General features: G+C 46.3%; 1 protein-coding gene across 1 annotated transcript in view; it reads left to right on the forward strand.

Moving 5' to 3' along the window:
* The window catches only part of LOC134587313 (sulfotransferase 6B1-like), a 51,087-nt gene that overhangs the window by 8,334 nt on the left and 22,643 nt on the right, over positions 1–20,110 (forward strand). Inside the window, exon 2 of the mRNA XM_063443600.1 lies at positions 18,803–18,912. Within this exon, the coding sequence (XP_063299670.1) occupies positions 18,803–18,912 (110 nt within the window). The remainder of the gene's footprint in view (positions 1–18,802; positions 18,913–20,110) is intronic.

Raw genomic sequence — 20,110 nt, forward strand, 5'->3', positions numbered from 1 at the left:
TGGTTCTGGTGTCTATAGCCTGTCCCTGCAGGCCTTTGTAAACACAGCGGCACTGCAGCACTGGCGTTAGTTAACATGGCAGGTCATATGGGTGGGGCATTGATGTCACAGGGAGGGGGTTGGGGGGGGCGGCAAACTTTACTTTTGCCTAGGGCGGCAAAAATCCTTGCACCGGCCCTGACCACTGGACCACCAGCATTATGCACCCCCCTCCTTGGTAAAAAGTAAGAAGAAGGTTCTGGAGCCACGAATAATATACTAGATTGCCTACTTACAACCAGATGAGGATGATGATGGGCTTCAGCTGCCGTCTGGCTCCACTGGTCTGGTGTAGAACAGGCTCTCTGGAGGCGGTTTGTAACTGGTCACAAAAATCAATGTTCTGGGAGAACGGGAAGCAGCTCCATTTTTTTGAGGGCCATTTACACAGCTCAAGGTCTGGGTCCCAGGGTCCACCTTCATGTTCCACCAATGAGTTTGTTCACAGGGGTGTGTGGTGTGTGTGTGTGTGTGGGGGGGGGGGGGGGGGGAGATGTCCTGATGTGTGTAAGGAATGCATTGTGTGAATCTGTGTTTGTATGTGTAAGGGCTGCAAGGTGAGTTTGTGTATGTATGGGATGCAGTGTGTGTGTGTCTGTAAGGCAGTGTTTCCCAACCCAGTCCTCAAGGCACACCTACCAGTCCAGGATTTAAGGATTACCCAGTTTTGTCGAAGGGGTTTTTAGAAAAAAAAGAAAAAACACCTTAGACACAACTGGGTCACCCCTAAATCCTGGACTGGTAGGTGTGCCTTGAGGACTGGGTTGGGAAACACTGCTGTAAGGGATGCACTGAGTTGTGGAAGGGGTGCAGTGTGTGTGTGTGTGTGTGATGGATGTCAATCTCTCCCCCTACCCCCGTCAATTTCCTTCTTCTCCCCCCCCTCCAATTTCCTTCTTCTCCCCCCCTCCAATTTCCTTCTTCTCCCCCCCCTCCAATTTCCTTCTTCTCCCCCCCCTCCAATTTCCTTCTTCTCCCCCCCCTCCAATTTCCTTCTTCTCCCCCCCTCCAATTTCCTTCTTCTCCCCCTCCCTCTCATTGCCTTCTCCCCCCCTCCAATTTCCTTCTTCTCCCCCTCCAATTTCCTTCCTCTCCCCTCCCCCTCCAATTTCCTTCCTCTCCCCCCCCCCCTCCAATTTCCTTCCTCTCCCCCCCTCCAATTTCCTTCCTCTCCCCCCCTCCAATTTCCTTCCTCTCCCCCCCCTCCAATTTCCTTCCTCTCCCCCCCCTCCAATTTCCTTCCTCTCCCCCCCTCCAATTTCCTTCCTCTCCCCCCCTCCAATTTCCTTCCTCTCCCCCCCTCCAATTTCCTTCCTCTCCCCCCCTCCAATTTCCTTCCTCTCCCCCCTCAAATTTCCTTCCTCTCCCCCCCTCAAATTTCCTTCCTCTCCCCCCCTCAAATGTCCTCTCCCTCAAATGTCCTCTCCCTCAAATGTCCTCTCCCTCAAATGTCCTCTCCCTCAAATGTCCTCTCCCTCAAATGTCCTCTCCCTCAAATGTCCTCTCCCTCAAATGTCCTCTCCCTCAAATGTCCTCTCCCTCAAATGTCCTCTCCCTCAAATGTCCTCTCCCCCCTCCCTCAAATGTCCTCCCTTCCTCTCCCCCCTCAAATTCCTACCTCTCCCTCCCCCCCATCGAATTTCCTCCCTCCCTCTCCCCCCCATCGAATTTCCTCCCTCCCTCTCCCCCCCATCGAATTTCCTCCCTCCCTCTCCCCCCCCACTCCCTCAAATTTCCTCCCTCCCTCTCCCCCCCACTCCCTCAAATTTCCTCCCTCCCTCTCCCCCCCCACTCCCTCAAATTTCCTCCCTCCCTCCCTCTCCCCCCCCCACTCCCTCAATTTTCCTCCCTCCCTCTCCCCCCCACTCCCTCAAATGTCCTCCCTCCCCCCCACTCCCTCAAATGTCCTCCCTCCCTCTCCCCCCCACTCCCTCAAATTTCCTCCCTCCCTCTCCCCCCCACTCCCTCAAATTTCCTCCCTCCCTCTCCCCCCCACTCCCTCAAATTTCCTCCCTCCCTCTCCCCCCCCCACTCCCTCAAATTTCCTCCCTCCCTCTCCCCCCCACTCCCTCAAATTTCCTCCCTCCCTCCCTCTCCCCCCCCACTCCCTCAATTTTCCTCCCTCCCTCTCCCCCCCACTCCCTCAAATGTCCTCCCTCCCCCCCACTCCCTCAAATGTCCTCCCTCCCCCCACTCCCTCAAATGTCCTCCCTCGCCCCCCCACTCCCTCAAATGTCCTCCCTCGCCCCCCCACCCACTCAAATGTCCTCCCTCGCCCCCCCACTCCCTCAAATTTCCTCCCTCGCCCCCCCACCCACTCAAATTTTCTCCCTCGCCCCCCCACTCCCTCAAATTTCCTCCCTCCCCCCTCCACCCACTCAAATTTTCTCCCTCCCCCCTCCACCCACTCAAATTTTCTCCCTCTCCCCCTCCACCCACTCAAATTTTCTCCCTCTCCCCCCCCACCCACTCAAATTTTCTTCTCCCCCCCCCCCCCCCCACCCACTCAAATTTTCTCCCTCTCCCCCACTCACTGAAATGTCCTCCCCCAACTGGCTGTCCCTGACACCCGGCAGGCGCGCGAGGGAGCACTCTCCCTGGCTGAGTGCTTCCTCTTCAGCTCCCTCACGCGCCGAATACTGATGCCAGAGCCGGAAGATGACGTCATCTTCCGGCTCCGGCATCAGTACGGTGCGCGAGGGAGCTGAAGAGGAAGCACTCAGAGGAGAGTTCTCCCTCACGCGCCCGCCGGGTGTCAGCAGGGCCAGCCTCTGGGGGGCCCTGAGGTGACCGGCTGCTGGGCCCCCCAGGAGAAGAGGCTGGCCCAGTGGGAACATACCGGGGTCGCAGGGCCCCCTGCGACCCGGTATGTTCCCACTGAATGTGGGGCCCGGACGACCTGAGCAGTCCGGGCACCCCAGGACCGCATGCCCCTGCCGGCTCTGCGTGGGGCCCCGGGCCAGCTCGGGGCCCCAAGCAGTTGCTTGTTTTGCCTGTCGGCTAGCGACGGGCCTGCCTACCTGATACCATCCCACGAGATGTACTCACGAAACTTCACTACTTCCATGTTAAAGAAATCGCTCTCCGCACAAGCAGAAACAAAGCGATGCCACATCAAGATTACCCCACGGTGAAACTGTTCGCCGACTTATCTGCCAACACATTGAGAAGAAGGAAGGATTTTGCACACATTGCGGACAAAGTGCGAGTTAATGGACTGAGATTTAGATGGGGCTTCCCCACGAAAATGATCATCTCCAAGGAAGGCACTCTACATACGGTTTCCTCCCCAGAAGAAGGGGCAAGGTTGCTCCAAACATGGGGGATGATAGAAAATACACTGGAAAAAGCAAAAACGCCCTCTCGACGGCTACAGGTAGAATGGAAAGCGGCGCCGACCAGGCGTGACCCCCGCTGAGAGAAAAAAGGAGTTGACCCGACAAGCATGAATCTGATCAAGATATAGGCATACGAAATGCCTCCAACTTCAGGAGACCTCTTTGATAATACCGCTCACCCGCCATCTAAATCGCGACATGGACAAACAGCACACAGGTATCAATTGACTTTGCAGCCCCAGGGACTTACGCTTTCAGCTGATTCTGCAGACTCCACCGTACACTAATTTGGAGCATCTACTGATCTAAATCTCAGAAATGTACCCCATGATCAGAACACGGGTGTCAAGACAGCAATCAACCTACTGTATAATTGCCAAATCTCATGTAACGTATAAATGTGATTCTGCAAATGTATGTAACTTAGACAGAGAGACAGAATGTGAGAATTACCCTGCAAGGAGAAAGGATCTGTATAATTGGATATGCTAGCTTTCAGTATAAGGGGGGATATGCTTACACTCACAACTGCATGGTAAATGGCAATTAACTGCTATTTGCGATGTCATTGGCGCAGAGGATCGCATAGGAACCATTATACAGAACAACAGGGCGCTGCACTTAGTGACCTAGTCTGAGGATTTTAAAACTCCAAGTCTGGGAGCCTGGGTGTTTTTTAAAGTGGAGGGCTGAGCTTGTTCGTTAGAATATCACAATATATCACAGGTTACCATATTCGGTTGGTTTATATTCTGTTAATTTATACCTGCATGTCGAAATAACCAAATGTGCACTAATAGCATGTGAAATGTTTAATAGGGGAGGTCTCATGGAGATCACATAGAAACTTGTACGGGTCGCTACACAGTAAACCCACAGTGTATACAGGTCCTAATCTACGTAAAGATAATGTTATGGCAGTTAGCCACCCGTATAGATATCTAGATATCTACCCCCCATGTCCCCATCAGTTGGCGCCATGTCCCCGTTTGGGGCGCATTGTAAATATCCAAGTTTTGCCCCACCCGGTCACTTCCTCCCCACCCACCTCTCTTACCCCCCAGAGAAAACCGCCATTGTTATATCTGACGTATTCCGATGTAAACATTTGGTACACTCGACTCAACCACACTGGCAATATGCTAAACCAGGGAAATTAAAGCCTCAAAAATGCACCATAACCGCCCATAAATATTTAGAAAACCACAAGCACTTCCTTACTCTCCCAATTTAGTATGAAAACACGAACCCATAACGTGAGGGGACTTAACTCCCCTCACAAAAGAAGAGTATTCCTGGAGGACATGAAACGGGGCTGTGTGCAGTGGCGTACACACAACCCATGGGGCCCCGGTGCGAAAACTGATCCGGGCCCCCCCCCCGCGCGCGCGCTTGCTCTGCGCAGGCTGGGGCCGCAACACATGGCGGCGGGCACCTGGTCGCAGGGCTGCGACCCGTGCGACCGCGGTATGTACGCCAGTGCATGCATAAACACATACACTTAAAGGACCACTACAGACACCCAGATCACATCAGCTCAATGAAGTGGTCTGGGTGCCAGGTCTCTCTCGTTTTAACCCTGCAGCTGAAAACATAGCAGTTTCAGAGGAGGTGAGAGACTTAGACGTTTATCCTCCCAGAGGGGTTGTTTCTTCCGTTCCTCGCGGTTCTCTCGGCCATTTACAAGCCAACCGCGAGGGATCCACTTCCTTATATGACGCGACGCTCAGTAGTCGACGTCATGACGCCAACCCGGGTCGACCTGTCAGTCAAGTCCCGAGCACTAATCAGGACTCGTCGGGGGCGTGATTACCCTCTAGAATCAAAGTATAAAGTAAGGCTTTCGGCATCTGCTCATTGCCCTGTCGTGGTTCTAGCCTGTCTAGTCACTCAGTGCTCTTGTATTCTAGTTGTCTCTTTGGTTCTGACCCGGCTTGTTTGTACTACCCTGTTTATCTCTGTTACCCTTTGACTCGGCTTGTCTCTCGCTTGCCATTTCCTCTCGTTCCCTCGACCTCGGCTTGTTCCTAGACCATTCTCTACTTACTCCTTACGTTAGTCCGGCCATTCTAAGGTCCGGTATACGTACCTACCACCTGTTTGTACTCTGCGTGTTGGATCCCTGTCCCGATCCTGACATTACGACAGGGCCAATGGATCCTGCAGGTACAAACACTCAGGTTGGTCCTTCTGACTCTAGGTTCGACGCCATGGATCACAGAATGGACCAGATGGCTCTAGCACTACAGGCGTTACTATCTCGTTCTAGTAATCAACCAGAGGAGATGCGTAATACTTCTATCTCTCCTGTGAGTTCAGGTCTAGAGGTAGCCACTGTAGGTGCTTCTTCCCGTATCACTCCACCTGTACGTTATGGTGGTTCTCCAGAGAAGTGTCGTGGTTTCTTAAACCAAATAGGTATCCATTTCGAATTACAACCCCGCTCCTATCCTACAGATAGGGCGAAGGTTGGATTTATTATCACATTACTTGTTGAGAAAGCTTTGAGATGGGCCAATCCATTGTGGGAAAATGATTATCCGTTAGTATATAATTATAATGCCTTTGTAGCTGCTTTCAGAAGAACTTTTGACCCTCCAGGTAGAAAGGTCAATGCAGCTAGATTACTGTTGCGCCTTAGACAAGAAAACCGAACACTTGTGGATTATGCACTAGAGTTTAGGTCCTTGGCGGCAGAGGTTAAGTGGAATGAACAGGCTTATATAGATATATTTTTAAACGGGTTATCAGACATAATCCTTGACGAGGTTGCTACTAGAGAGCTTCCTGAAAATTTGGAGGATTTAATTTCTTTTATTTCTCGCATTGACGAACGTTTAAGAGAGAGGCAGAACACTCGAGAGAGAAACCGTAGACCTTCCTTTAAACTAGCTCCTTCATTTCAAAGTTCTGAATCCACAACCTCACTTTTTCCAGAACCTATGCAGATAGGCAATACTCGCCTCTCAGAAGAGGAGAGACAGTACAGGAGAAGGGAGGGGTTGTGTATGTACTGTGGAGTCAGAGGTCATTTACGCCTAAATTGTCCTAATCGCTCGGGAAACGCTCGCACCTAAGTTTCTCTAGAGGACAGGCCTTGGGTGTTTCTATTTTGTCCTCTAATCTTAATTATAAAGATCACAGGCTTCTGCTACCCGTTTCTTTAACTTGGGAGAAGGGAGTACTAGAAACTATGGCATTGATAGATTCCGGAGCTGCTGAGAGCTTTATCGACCAAGTTTTTGTTACCAAACACGCTATCCCATCCCAGTTAAGGGAGACACCCTTGGCCGTTGAGGCCATAGATGGTAGACCTTTAGTTGAGCCTGTTATTTTCCGTGAAACCATACCCGTTAAATTAACTGTTGGTATCTTACACGAGGAAGACATATCTTTATTGCTTATTTCTTCTCCTTCTGTTCCCATAGTCCTGGGGTACCCTTGGTTAAAAAAACATAACCCTATTATTGATTGGGAATTAGGGGAGATAATCTCATGGGGTCAGGGTTGTCAGGACAGGTGCTTACGGACAGTGTCACCGCTTTGCGCAGTTAACACACCGATTAATTCTACCTACTCTACAGAGGTACAAATACCGCCCCTGTACCTGGATTTAAAGGCAGTATTTGACAAAAAGAATGCTGATACTTTACCTCCACACAGGTCTTTTGATTGTAAGATTAATCTACTACCTGGTACTATGCCCCCCAGGGGTAATGTATATCCTTTGTCCACTAAAGAGAACTTAGTCTTAGAGGAGTATATTCGTGAGAACCTTGAAAAAGGATTCATTAGGAGATCCTCCTCTCCTGCCGGGGCTGGGTTTTTTTTTGTTAAAAAGAAGGATGGTACACTAAGACCTTGCATTGATTATCGAGGTTTGAACAAAATAACCATTAGAAATGCCTACCCAATTCCTTTGATTACCGAGCTCTTTGATCGTCTAAAAGGCTCCAAGATTTTCACCAAGTTAGATCTCAGAGGGGCGTATAACTTGGTGAGAATTCAGCAGGGACACGAGTGGATGACTGCGTTCAATACCCGTTATGGGCACTATGAATACACAGTAATGCCTTTTGGCCTCTGTAATGCACCGGCAGTATTTCAGGACCTGATCAATGAAGTTCTTAGGGAATTTCAACATGACTGCGTTATTGTATATCTGGATGATATACTTATACACTCTAGAGAGATTGAGACTCACCACAGACAAGTCAGAAGGGTATTGCGCAAGCTTCTTCAACATGGCCTGTACTGCAAATTGGAGAAATGCAGCTTTGACCAATCCCAAATAAACTTTCTTGGTTATGTGATTTCTGGGGAAGGGTTTAAGATGGACCCGGATAAGCTCCAGTCCATTTTGGATTAGCCTTTACCCAGGGGCCTCAAGGCCATTCAGAGGTTTATTGGATTCTCCAACTATTATAGGCGCTTCATTAAGGGTTACTCTTCAATTATAGCTCCTATTACCAATATGACCAGACAGGGGGCTGACACTAAGAACTGGTCTACTGAAGCCCTTCTTGCCTTCAAAACACTCAAGGAACTGTTTGCTTCTGCACCAATTTTAGTTCACCCTGATACGACTCTGCCTTTCCTACTCGAGGTAGACGCCTCAGAGACAGGTATAGGTGCTATCCTGTCCCAAAGGTTAGGTGTGGATAAGCCCTTACATCCATGTGTTTTTTTTTCCAAGAAACTATCAGGTCCTGAGAGCAGATATGACATTGGTGACAGGGAACTACTAGCAGTTATCATGGCTTTAAAGGAGTGGAGACATTTATTGGAGGGCACCTTACATCCTGTTACTATTTTGACAGACCACAAGAACCTGTCCTATATTGGGGAGGCCAAGCGCTTGTCCTCCAGGCAAGCTCGTTGGTCTTTATTCCTCACGCATTTCAATTACGTGCTCACTTATAGACCTGGTTCTAAGAATTCTAAAGCCGATGCTTTGTCTCGACAATATGAACCTTCTGCGATATCTGAGCCGGTTTTGTCTTCTATAGTACCCAGGTGCAATATTATCGCCAACACGAGTCTTAAGATTCACTCTCCGTTGCTTGGTCAGATCATGAAGTTGCAGCATCTGGCGCCTAGACAGACTCCTGGGGCAAGGCATTTCGTTCCTCCTGAACTCCAACTGGAACTCTTAGTGTTTTCACAACAGTAAGGCGGCTGGGCATCCGGGTATTCGCAAGACCTGTTCCTTGATCTCTAAAGATTTCTGGTGGCCTTCTTTACGGAAGGATATTAGGGATTTCATCGGAGCATGTGAGGTCTGTATGAAGACTAAGCAACCTCATACGCTTCCATGTGGGTTGTTACATCCCTTGAACATTCCAGAGAGACCATGGTCCTGTTTGGCTATGGACTTCATTGTAGATTTGCCTGTTTCTAAAAAACAGACTGTGATCCTCACGGTGGTTGATAGGTTTACTAAGATGGCTCATTTCGTGCCCTTAACTAAACTCCCGACTTCACCTGAATTGGCGGGGATATTCGCGAGAGAGATTTTTCGCTTACATGGGATACCTTCCGAAATTGTTTCCGATAGAGGTTCCCAATTTGTTTCACGTTTTTGGAGATCCTTCTGTTCTCAACTAGGCATCAAATTGATTTTTTCTTCTGCCTATCACCCTCAGTCTAACGGAGCTGCTGAACGTACCAATCAAAAGATTGAACAATATTTGCGTTGTTTTGTTTCTGAACACCAGGACGATTGGGTCGGTTTGATTCCTTGGGCGGAGTTTGCACACAATAATCTCGTTTGTGATTCTACTCGTTCCAGCCCCTTCTTCATGAATTATGGCTTTTCTCCTTCCCAAGGGGTACCGTCGGTTGATGTTCATGTTGCCAATTTGAGGAAGTTGTGGAATCAGACTCGACAAATTCTCTTACATAATTCCATGTTGTTCAAGAAACACGCTGATAAGCACAGAAGGGCGGCTCCGGTTTTTGTTCCAGGTGATAGGGTATGGTTGAGTACTAGAAACATTTGTTTGAAGGTTCCTTCTATGAAATTCGCTCCTCGTTACATTGGCCCTTACAGGGTTCTGACTCGAATTAACCCAGTTGCGTATCGCCTAGCTCTTCCAGCTGCCTTACGCATTCCTAACTCCTTTCATGTTTCTTTACTGAAACCGCTAGTCTGTAACAGATTTTCCTCCACTATATCCTCTCCTCGCTCTGTTCAGGTTGAGGGTCAGGAGGAGTATGAAATCAACTCCATCATCGATTCTCGAATCTCCCGGGGGAAGTTACAATATCTTATTGACTGGAAGGGATATGGTCCTGAGGAGAGGACTTGGGTACCTCAGGAGGATGCTGCTCCTCGCCTCCGCAGGGCTTTTCACTCCCGTTTTCCATCTCGTCCCGGTTCCTTCCGCCCGGTGGGCGTTTCTGAGAGGGGGGGTACTGTCAGGGTACCTGTATTCTCTACCTCAGAGGAGGTGAGAGACTTAGACGTTTATCCTCCCAGAGGGGTTGTTTCTTCCGTTCCTCGCGGTTCTCTCGACCATTTACAAGCCGACCGCGAGGGATCCACTTCCTTATATGACACGACGCTCAGTAGTCGACGTCATGACGCCAACCCGGGTCGACCTGTCAGTCAAGTCCCGAGCACTAATCAGGACTCGTCGGGGCGTGATTACCCTCTAGAATCAAGGTATAAAGTAAGGCTTTCGGCATCTGCTCATTGCCCTGTCGTGGTTCTAGCCTGTCTAGTCACTCAGTGCTCTTGTATTCTAGTTGTCTCTTTGGTTCTGACCCGGGTTGTTTGTACTACCCTGTTTATCTCTGTTACCCTTTGACTCTGCTTGTCTCTCGCTTACCTGTCCTCTCGTTCCCTCGACCTCGGCTTGTTCCTAGACCATTCTCTACTTACTCCTTACGTTAGTCCGGCCATTCTAAGGTCCGGTATACGTACCTACCACCTGTTTGTACTCTGCGTGTTGGATCCCTGTCCCGATCCTGACAGCGTCAAAGCCCTTTGGTATATCTAACGGCACGCGGCAAGGTTGCCCACTGTCTCCAAAATTATATATCTTGGCCTTAGAACCGCTGTTACAAGCTATAAGAGAGGAAAAATCGATTACAGGCATCATAAAGGGTGGGAGAGAATATAAAATAACAGCGTTCGCGGATTATGTAATGCTATCATTGACCACACCGCTAACATCTATCCCCTCTTTCAACACAATACTAACGAAATACAGCGCCTGTTCGTTTTATAAATTAAATATTACTAAAACACAAGCTATGTGCTTACACTCAACGCCGGAGACAGGCAATAAACTACAACAATCCAATGCCTTTGAGTGGAGGCAGGATCATCTCACGTTCCTGGGAGTCAAATTTACAAATCAGGCACACAAAATATTTAAATCACACTTATCCAAACCATAAAAAAACAACTCATGAGCTGGAAAAACAAATATATATGCTGGACAGGCAGAGTGGCGGCGGTAAAAATGATGAGTCTCCCCAAGCTTCAGTACTTATTTCGAACCTTACCTATACAACTACCAACCACCTATATTAAAGAAGCGCAAAACATAATTCTTTTGTATGGACATATAAAAGGCCTAGGGCGGCAGCAAATATACTCTACCTACCACAAAAAAAGAGGAGGTATGGGTCTCCCAAACAGACTTATATTACAGAGCGTCTATCATTAGCCCCCTGATAGCTGCGTTTCACTCACACGCCACGCCACCTGCTTGGGTACATCTGGAGGCCACATACACTGAGGATTATGAACTCACTATGATAGCAGGGATAAATAAACAACACAGACGAAAACTTCAGAACATGCTCCCCGTGACCGTGTTGACACTAAAAGAATGGGATAGATATGTAAAAGCCCTCAATCTTCATAGAGAAGTCCTGCCAACAATGCTAATCCAATCTTTTGACATGCTGATACCACAGCTAAATATAAGCGACTGGGCTAGCCGGGGGTTGACACACGTATACCAACTCACGGACGTAAACGAACAACTCCCTTTCAGCATATTACAAAGGAAATTTAACCTCCCTCTCACGGCAGCATTCGCGCACAGACAAATAATCTCTTGGATTAAGACACATAGAGGACCAACACCCACAGATATCACAAAGGGGAATATGCGAACTTTGGTACACATTTGCGGAACGATTACAATACCGCCGGGCATAATCTCCAAAATTTATAATGGTTATACCCCCACAATAGAGATAGGGAGCATGAGCTTTATAAAAAGGTGGGAGAAGGATATAGGGAAAAAATTACCAGAAGAAGCCTGGCAGAAAAGTTTCACAGCTAATAAACACCTAACGCTCAGCACATCCCAAATAGAAATGTCTAAAAAAAATAAAAAAAAATGCTCTACAGATGGCACATGGTACCTACTAAGTTGAAACACATCGACCCAAACTACACAGGGGCATGTTGGAGATGTGGACACGATATGGGAGATGCTCTGCACATGTGGTGAACGTGCCCGGCCATAGTAAAAATATGGGCAGATGCTCAATCACTAATACAAAATATAGGAAGCACGGACATACCGCTAACACCAGAATTTTTTCTCCTGCAACACATCCCGCCACACCTGCCTAAACCCCTAAAATATCTTATCTTTCACATCACCATAATGGTAATCACATCAATAGCTAAAGCCTGGCTGCAAAAAGATCCACCAACAATAGAAAAGTGCATACTGCGGCTAGACACGATCAAATCCTATGAATGCACCACAAGATCATACAGAGCTCCACAAAATGTTTGGGTGGAAGCGTGGAAAATGTGGGACGCTCATAGAAACTCCCAGAACTAATTCACATAAAAATGGGCAATATGGCCCACTAGAGAGGGAGCATACCAAACCCATCACAACGTAAAAAATAAAGCAACGCATTCTCGGGGAACAAAACACATTTCTCCCCCCACCATCCCCCCCCCCCCCCCCTTACCTCCCCAGTTTATAGGGAAAATATATGTTCATTCTAAGTTAACAAAACAAAACAAAAAGGGTACAACCAAAACCCAACAGCTCATTTTGCTGTAACACAGAGTGCCCTAGATTGTGGGACAATTAAAGACATGACCAACGACCGCAACCACAGTCAAGAAACACCATGACATGACTAGGCACTGTGACGGACTATCCCAGGACTATAGATTGCTCCCATCTTACATGTCAATTTCGTGTATAATAAAGAACCGAAACCAATATGATTGATGAAAACTGATGGGACACTTAAACCTGTACTTAAGATGGAAATGTAAGCTAATGGAACGTTCAACAAACACGAAAGTCCCACAACTATACTATATTCTGGGCCTCAGGCACTATGTGAAGTTGTATTCATTGTAACCATTGTAATTATTGCATTTAAGGTAAAGAGAATGTCATGTATTTGTACCTTGAAAAATTGCATAATAAAAAAAATAAAAAAAAACCTTTACACATATACTACACTCGTCATACACACACTGAAAAAAAAGTGTCAAATAGAAAAAAAATAATAAAAGATCTATAAACTTAAGTATGTATTTAAAACAATATTGAATCCAAATTTAGAGATTGCAGTTTATTCATAAACCTTCTATGTGCAACAGTGTCAAAAGCCTTACTGAAATCTAGGTACTGTGTGATTACCAAATTGTAACATAACCCAAACCGACTCTATGTTTACCTCACTAACCAGGCATTTGCCTTGGGCAGCAGTTTCCAGTGGGAGGCAAAAAAAAGCCGCCCCCAAACGCCCAGGGCAAATGTCTAACTAAAAATCCGGTCGGGCGGTGCTGGCGAAGGAGCACTTTCCACTGAGCTGTCTGCTCAGCTCCCTCGCGCGCCGCAGAGTGATGCCGGGAGCTGGAATATGACGGAATATTGCCAAAGGTAAGGAGGCTAGGGGGGTTGGTTTAAAAAAAATAAAAAAGTGTGTGTATGTCAGGGAGTGTGTTACTATGTGTTTGTCTGTTAGTGAGAATGTATGCGTGTCTGTTAGTGAGTGTGTATGTCTGTTAGCTAGTGTATGTGTGTCTGTGTATTTAGAAGGCGGGGTGCGGGGGTGGGGGTGGGGCGTCTTAGTTTTGTCATGCCTAGGGCAGCACAAAACCAGGATACACCACTGATGCACAGGCCGAACTTCAGAGAATGACAGTGTGGAAGCAGCCTACCGTTGATCATTGGCAAAAACGCAAAAAACTTCCTTTACCTCTGAAACTTCATTGCAAGCCAAGTCATTTGTCCCTAGATGGACAAGTACATCCAATTCCATTCCTGCTTTGCTTGCTTAACAATATTACAAATACGTCTCCTGTCTATTAGCAGTAGCTCCAGGAAGACATCTCACAAGGCCACTATTGTCCAGCTCCACACCTCTTATGATAGAATCCCCCAACAACAACTGCTTCCTATCAGGCCTCACCTTATCCTTTGTCATTGGCCTTATCCTTTTTGTCAGTTATAAATTTGTAAGTGTTTTTCAGGTGGACATGAGTGGTAACTTTTTTGAGTTTTCCTCCTGACATGTATTTGTTTGGTTGTCTTTTTAGTGTTTGTTAAGGAGAACACAAAGGAAGTGTAGCGTGTTTTTCACAAGCATGTGTTTATGGTATTATTTGTTTAGCACTTAACCCCCCAGGGGAAGCATGTCAAACTCGCAGCCTACAGCCCACAATGAATATTTTTGTGGCCCTGCAACCCGTGCGTTTGCCATGCTTACTAAAGCAGAGTAGGCACCTGCTCTCACCACATTGCAGGTGCCTACTCTGCCAAATTTACCTGGCTGGGGAGGAGAGGTCCCTGGTGGCAGCAAGGGAACTCAGTCTACCTGCTCCTCACTGCTCCCTCGCGTGTGCCGTTTGTAGTGATGACGTAATTCCGGCACCACTAAACTGCGCACGTGAGGGAGCAGGAAGACTGAGCTCCTGAGAGAATATCAGGGAGAGGCCCCACACTAGCTCACAAAGGTAAGGAGCAATAAATCAAATGATGTTGGTGTTTGTGCCTGTCAGTGAGTGTTGGTCAGTGTTGCGATAGGCGCGGCTGAACAGTGGAGGACCTGGAGGGGCATGGAGGCACTCAATGCCACGTCACGTCACATTCTGACATGACATCAACGTGCTCCATCTTCACAGGTTTTCAAATAGTAGGGGAGGATCCATTTGGCACAGGATGCGGACGGCGCCATTGGGGTATATCAGAGGCTGGACTCCGGAGTCGCATATTGACAGCGGCATTGTGAGTGGAGTCTGCTTGTTGGCTAAGGGCTGTGTTTAGTAGAGGGGGTACTGGGATTTAGTATAGAGGGTGACGCTGTATTGTTTGTTTTTTTTTGTACTGTACTTTTCAAAACAAACCTAAGTTTCTGAGAATGTAAGGTTTTGTTTTTTTGCGGCCCACTTAAACTTTGTTTATGTGGCCCGTGCTAGCCTTTGAGTTTGACATGCTGCCCTATTCCTCATTACATATATAAATTGCTTAATCTCTGAGGAGATGTCAGAATAATCTTAATGCCCAACACGCAGAACTTAAGTAACAGAATAATAAAACAAAGAAACCCTAAAGCGTATTACCAGACCTAAGAATGTCCGGATTTAATGTTAATAATGTTAATAAGGGCGAGGTCAGGGAAACCATGTGTATGTAAAAGGCTAGACAAGCCAAAGGTCAAATTACACAGGAATTAATAGAAATACAACGTGCTCTCAGATAACCAAAATGGAAACCACGACAAGGCACTAAGGAAAAAAAAAAAAGAAAAAATGTTTAAATAGCCTAAGAACGTCTGACAAATCATGTGATCCCTGAACGTGCGTGCATGACGTCACACAGTCATGTGAGACCTATGGAGCATTAAAAGGCTCTGACGTACAATGGCCTGCATCTCTAGTACTTTCAGAGCTGGCCTCACTGTCAAATAAAAATGGCAGTAGATTGCGGCAACATATTACTTTTTACTTATTTTTTTTTTTTTTGATAGTCCAGTGCTTCGTATAGCATAATAGAATGCGAGAGATGTATACAGACTTGTAATAAAATAGTAGTATACATAAATTGTAGATCTATTGCAATAACTTCATTAATAACAGATGACTGAAAAAGAAAGGGAAATAATCCCAGCAGGGAACTAAGGAAAATGTGGTCAGTACTGTTGTAAATAGGACACTTGAGTCGAGGTCCTAGCTATACTATCATGTACATCAGTGGTAATCAACCTTTTTCTACCTACCGCCCACTAATTCATCTTTCTTGATGGAAAAATTTCCTTACCGTCCACCAGTTTTCGTGCAAGTGCGGAATATTTTTTTAGAAAGGAGGGTGTTTTTTAAAAAATAAATGTACGTACATTTATCTTTTTTTTTTTTTCTACTTAATGCATGTTTATAATGTTTTTTTTAACTTTATAAAGTTTAATGAGAAAACAATAAAGTAAATTAAAATTACCTTTACTAGTGATTAATGAGATCCTTGAGGTTGATGCTGCGAGACTAAATATTTGATATCTGGCTCGATTTTCATAAGGAACAAACAAAGGTCTCCTCTATCGGTGATATTCAGACGACTTCTCTGTTTGCGCATAATATGATTTCTCATCTGTGCGTCAGCTCCCCTCCTCTCCCTCCTCAATTCCCCTTCCCACTTTTTTCCCCCACTTTTTTCTATTTTTTAACCTTCCTTATAGCAATGCCCAGTAGGAAGGCTGAGCTAGGTAGCCCACTTACTATTATTTACTATAGCCCACTATAACAGAGAGGCACACATACATATACACACACACACAAGACACACATACAAAGACACATACATACATACAAAGACACATACATACATACAGACATACACAAGACATACATACACACATACAGACCGTTAGTGGTCTATTACCCAAAACCTGAGTACACTCCATAATTTGATCATTGTGTTGTCACAAGCTTCCTTATCTATCGCAAACCCAGCCTGATAATAGTAGAGAATTCCAGGTAATAGGGGCTTGCGGCGAAGGTCTATCATTTTTGCAAATAATGTTACGTCTGTGTTGATTAGTGAGATGGGTCTGTAACAACCACATACCATTAAATCTTTCACAGGTTTAGGAATACTAGCAATAAAAAGGCACTTAATGTTGGTGGTGCAATGGGCATCTTGGGAGAAACATTAGTGAAGTGCAGAGGAAATGTGAACTTAAAAGTCTCAGACAGGTTTTATAATCGCGAGTTGAAAAATCGTCTGCACCAGGACTCTTGCCAACAGGGGTGGATTTTACTGCCATCATCCATTCCTCCTCAGTAAAGGGCATATCCAGCACCATCGCTGGGGGGAGATAACTGAGTAAATATTAGTATTAACTCACAGTTTCCCCAGACTTATTGCCATATGCATAAAATATTTTCCTCGTTAAGAGGGTAATATGCTGGGCTTCTAGTTTCAACCAGTGCAATTGAAATGCTCTGTGCATGGCTGAAGTGGCCTGTCCTCTCTAGGATCCTGCATTCTGCTTGGCAGAATAAACTTCTGGGTAGACTTCAGAATGCAGCACAGGTCCCAGAGACCTATTTTTGAAGGGCAAGACACAAAAACGTTGGATGGACCTAGCAAAATTAGGACCGTGTTGGCATTTGTTTGTGATACTAATTGTGTCATATGCACACACCTCTACCTCCTGATTTATTTATTTTCCCTGAGCCTGCCAATTCTGGCAGTTGTGTGTGTGCACAGCATTACTGGCACATTTGTTTCTTTGCAAACCGAACTTAGCACAAATATACACATTGCTGTTGTGAGCTTTAGGGAGCCTGTAATATCCCCATCTAGGGTTTTTTTTTTTTTGTGTGCAATGTATGACATATAACAGAATAACTCGCCGTGCCCCAACAGCATTGGCAAGCACATCAAGTACGCTAAATGACATAGTTGTTGAAAAGACAGAGCAATGCGTTTTTAGAATAAACAGTCCGAGTTTGCTTAGGTATACAGCTATGACCTGAGAATGCTTGGTTTGTATGGGCAGCGTTTATGCATCGTGGCACTCAGGAAAAACTTGCACATTTTATAATATGAAAAACATAGTTGTTCAACATTTAGCAGTAATTGTTTAGCTAGTCAAGGCTTCAAACACAGCTTATACGATAGATGATTATATTTGCATGAAATGTCACCAGTCGGCATGGGCTAGTGATGGCAGATCAGGTAACAATTCTGAGCTACCTGCTATCTTATGATTAAACAGTTGTATTCAGGCTTGGTAGATAGTAGACGTAGTGATTGTTAAAACAGAGAAGATCATGTTGGCACTAAGGTATATGTCACGTTAAAAGAGGCATCATAGAGGTACGCTAGGGGACACATTAGGCAGAACCAAAAATAATGAGGCACTGGTAAAATCAACTGTACTAGGCTGTCTAACAGGGAGTAGGTCGGCATGAATAGGATAGTTAACTCAGAAATCTCGGGAGTCACCTAGCCCACCCCAGCTGCTGGTATGTTGTTGTTCCCCCAGGTGGCGTTGTGCATCGGGTGAGTATCTGCCGTGTCTTGCCTGCGTGGGTCTTCCCTCCAATTCCCAGCAGTGATGTGGGCCTGCTTCCCAGTTCCTTGGATTAGGGTATATCTAGTAGCAGAGTCCCTGTTCCCAGGGTAGCGAGTGCGGGATCTAGGTAGTGAAGTCCGTCGTCGACGGGCGGTCGCCCACAGTGTTGGAGGGTTTGAGGAGGGATTGCCTCTAGGGATTTTCCGTGCTTGCGGGCGGGTGGCAGAGTGAGCCGGAACATGTGGTGTGCATTTGTCCCGGGGAGGCCTGCCCTGCTTCGGCAGGTTGCTTCTCAGCTCAGACATACCGCGTTCCGGCTTGGCTGCTCGTGCCCGGTCTTGCAGGCGCGCCCAGAAGCCCTGGAATATTTCATCCAGTTTTTGCAGGGTTTGCTGTAGGGAGCTGCGTTGTGGTGGTTGAGGCTGGTACAGTGCTCCATTATCAGGAGACAGGGCAGTCGCCATCTTGCGTGTGCCACGTGGTTGGATTTTAGCTTGATTACGATCAGATCAGGGCGAGCGCAGGGCAGGTCACCCCAGGTATGCCAGTGGGGACCGGGATAACCCCCGCCGGTCCAAAGGGGGGAGGGGTAGGATAGCTGCGAGGTCGGGCCCGAGGTTTGGAGACAAGGAGACCGGCCGCCTCTCCACAGTCTCATCCCAGTAGGCCTTAGCAAAGGTTTCCAGGCTTCCGCCGTGCTACAGGCTTGATTAAAGTGTCAGTTTGTGCAGCCGAGAGCCAGGGTTCAGGTAATGCCCTTGGGTGGGTTCCATTGTTGGGCTCAGGATTCAGGAGCACAGAGTCCCCACGTCTGCTGTGCTCAACAGCTAGGCTCCCAACCCCCATCTAGGGTTTTTAAGTGATTTAACTTACTTGTTATATTTTTTTGTTTTGTTGTACAGGAACAAATTGGGCAATCCAGATATTCCATGAAATTCTGTTTTCAATGCAAAATAAGGAGGTGACGATTAATCAAGCAATGATTGAATTTGGAAAACCTGAGAAAGTAGAGGTCAGTATATCAGGGTTATATTGTTTGTGTGTGTGTGTGTATATGTGTGTGTATTAATGCTTTTGCCTGTAAATGTGGGAGGGGCATGATTACCCTACTTAAAGGAACTCCTTACCTTACTCCATACCGTTCTTGCATGTGGCTACTCTTGGTCACATGTAAGTCGCTATCTTGCAAACTTACATGATTTCCATGTGGTATTACCTGTATATGCTGGTTTCCTCTACATAAAGGATTGACTCCTCTTAAAACTCCAAAACCGTAAGATACTGAACTAAACATTGCGACATGGTCGGAGTTCCACCCAGTCACTACGGTTCAGAGCTATCTCGCTGCTTAAATCCTTTCGCACACATCTTTTCGGATGTTATTTCGTATTAATGTTGGTTCATTTAAAACTTGTGAACGGTTTTGTTCTATTTGTTCGCAAGCTTTTCGACCTCTAGACCTCTAGTTGTATTTTCATATGTTTCATATTCCGTTTCGGCCATTCATACGAATGGCTTTCGCATGATTTCACTTGCTGGGTCGGGGAGCCGTTTGTTTATTCTTCAACGAACGCTCCCCTTTCGTGTAAATGTAACCAAGTCAGCACGAAAGCCCCGTGGCCGGATAGAGCGTTTAGTGCAAAATTCGAGCAACAATTTTAAACCACACGGTTCTCAAATTCATACAAAACTATTCTGCACCATGCATTATGATTATGCGAATGCAAATACTGACCTCTAGTGGTTGTTCTAAAAGTATAAGTTAAATTGCTGAATTACTGGAGTATGATGTACATTGCTGGAGAATAATTGTCATCATAATATTACGTATATAGGTATCTCAACTACACGTATCAGGATTATATCTGCTAATGCTCTATGTATGGTTTACTTAAATCAATGTAATTTCTGCATTCATTTTTACAATCCAGTATGCTTCCAGATGCTCGTCTGGTGTATTCCTATTCTCATATTAATAAGTTTCGGTTTTCCGAAGTCGCCTACAATTTCAATTCTATACTACCTCACCAAATACAACACAGCATATTCTATGCTCTCTACACCTTTAGTACGGTTACTACATTTTAATATAGGACTACTGGTTGCTGAACTCTGCATCTATAATCAGGGAGGTTCTGGTCCTACTGGGGATTAGAGGCTATCACTTGTTCTAGATAGTATGATACGAGGTGCTCAGTTTGTGGGACAAC

Source organism: Pelobates fuscus, chromosome 2, assembly GCF_036172605.1.
Source record: "Pelobates fuscus isolate aPelFus1 chromosome 2, aPelFus1.pri, whole genome shotgun sequence".
NCBI classification, from domain to species: Eukaryota; Metazoa; Chordata; class Amphibia; order Anura; family Pelobatidae; genus Pelobates; species Pelobates fuscus.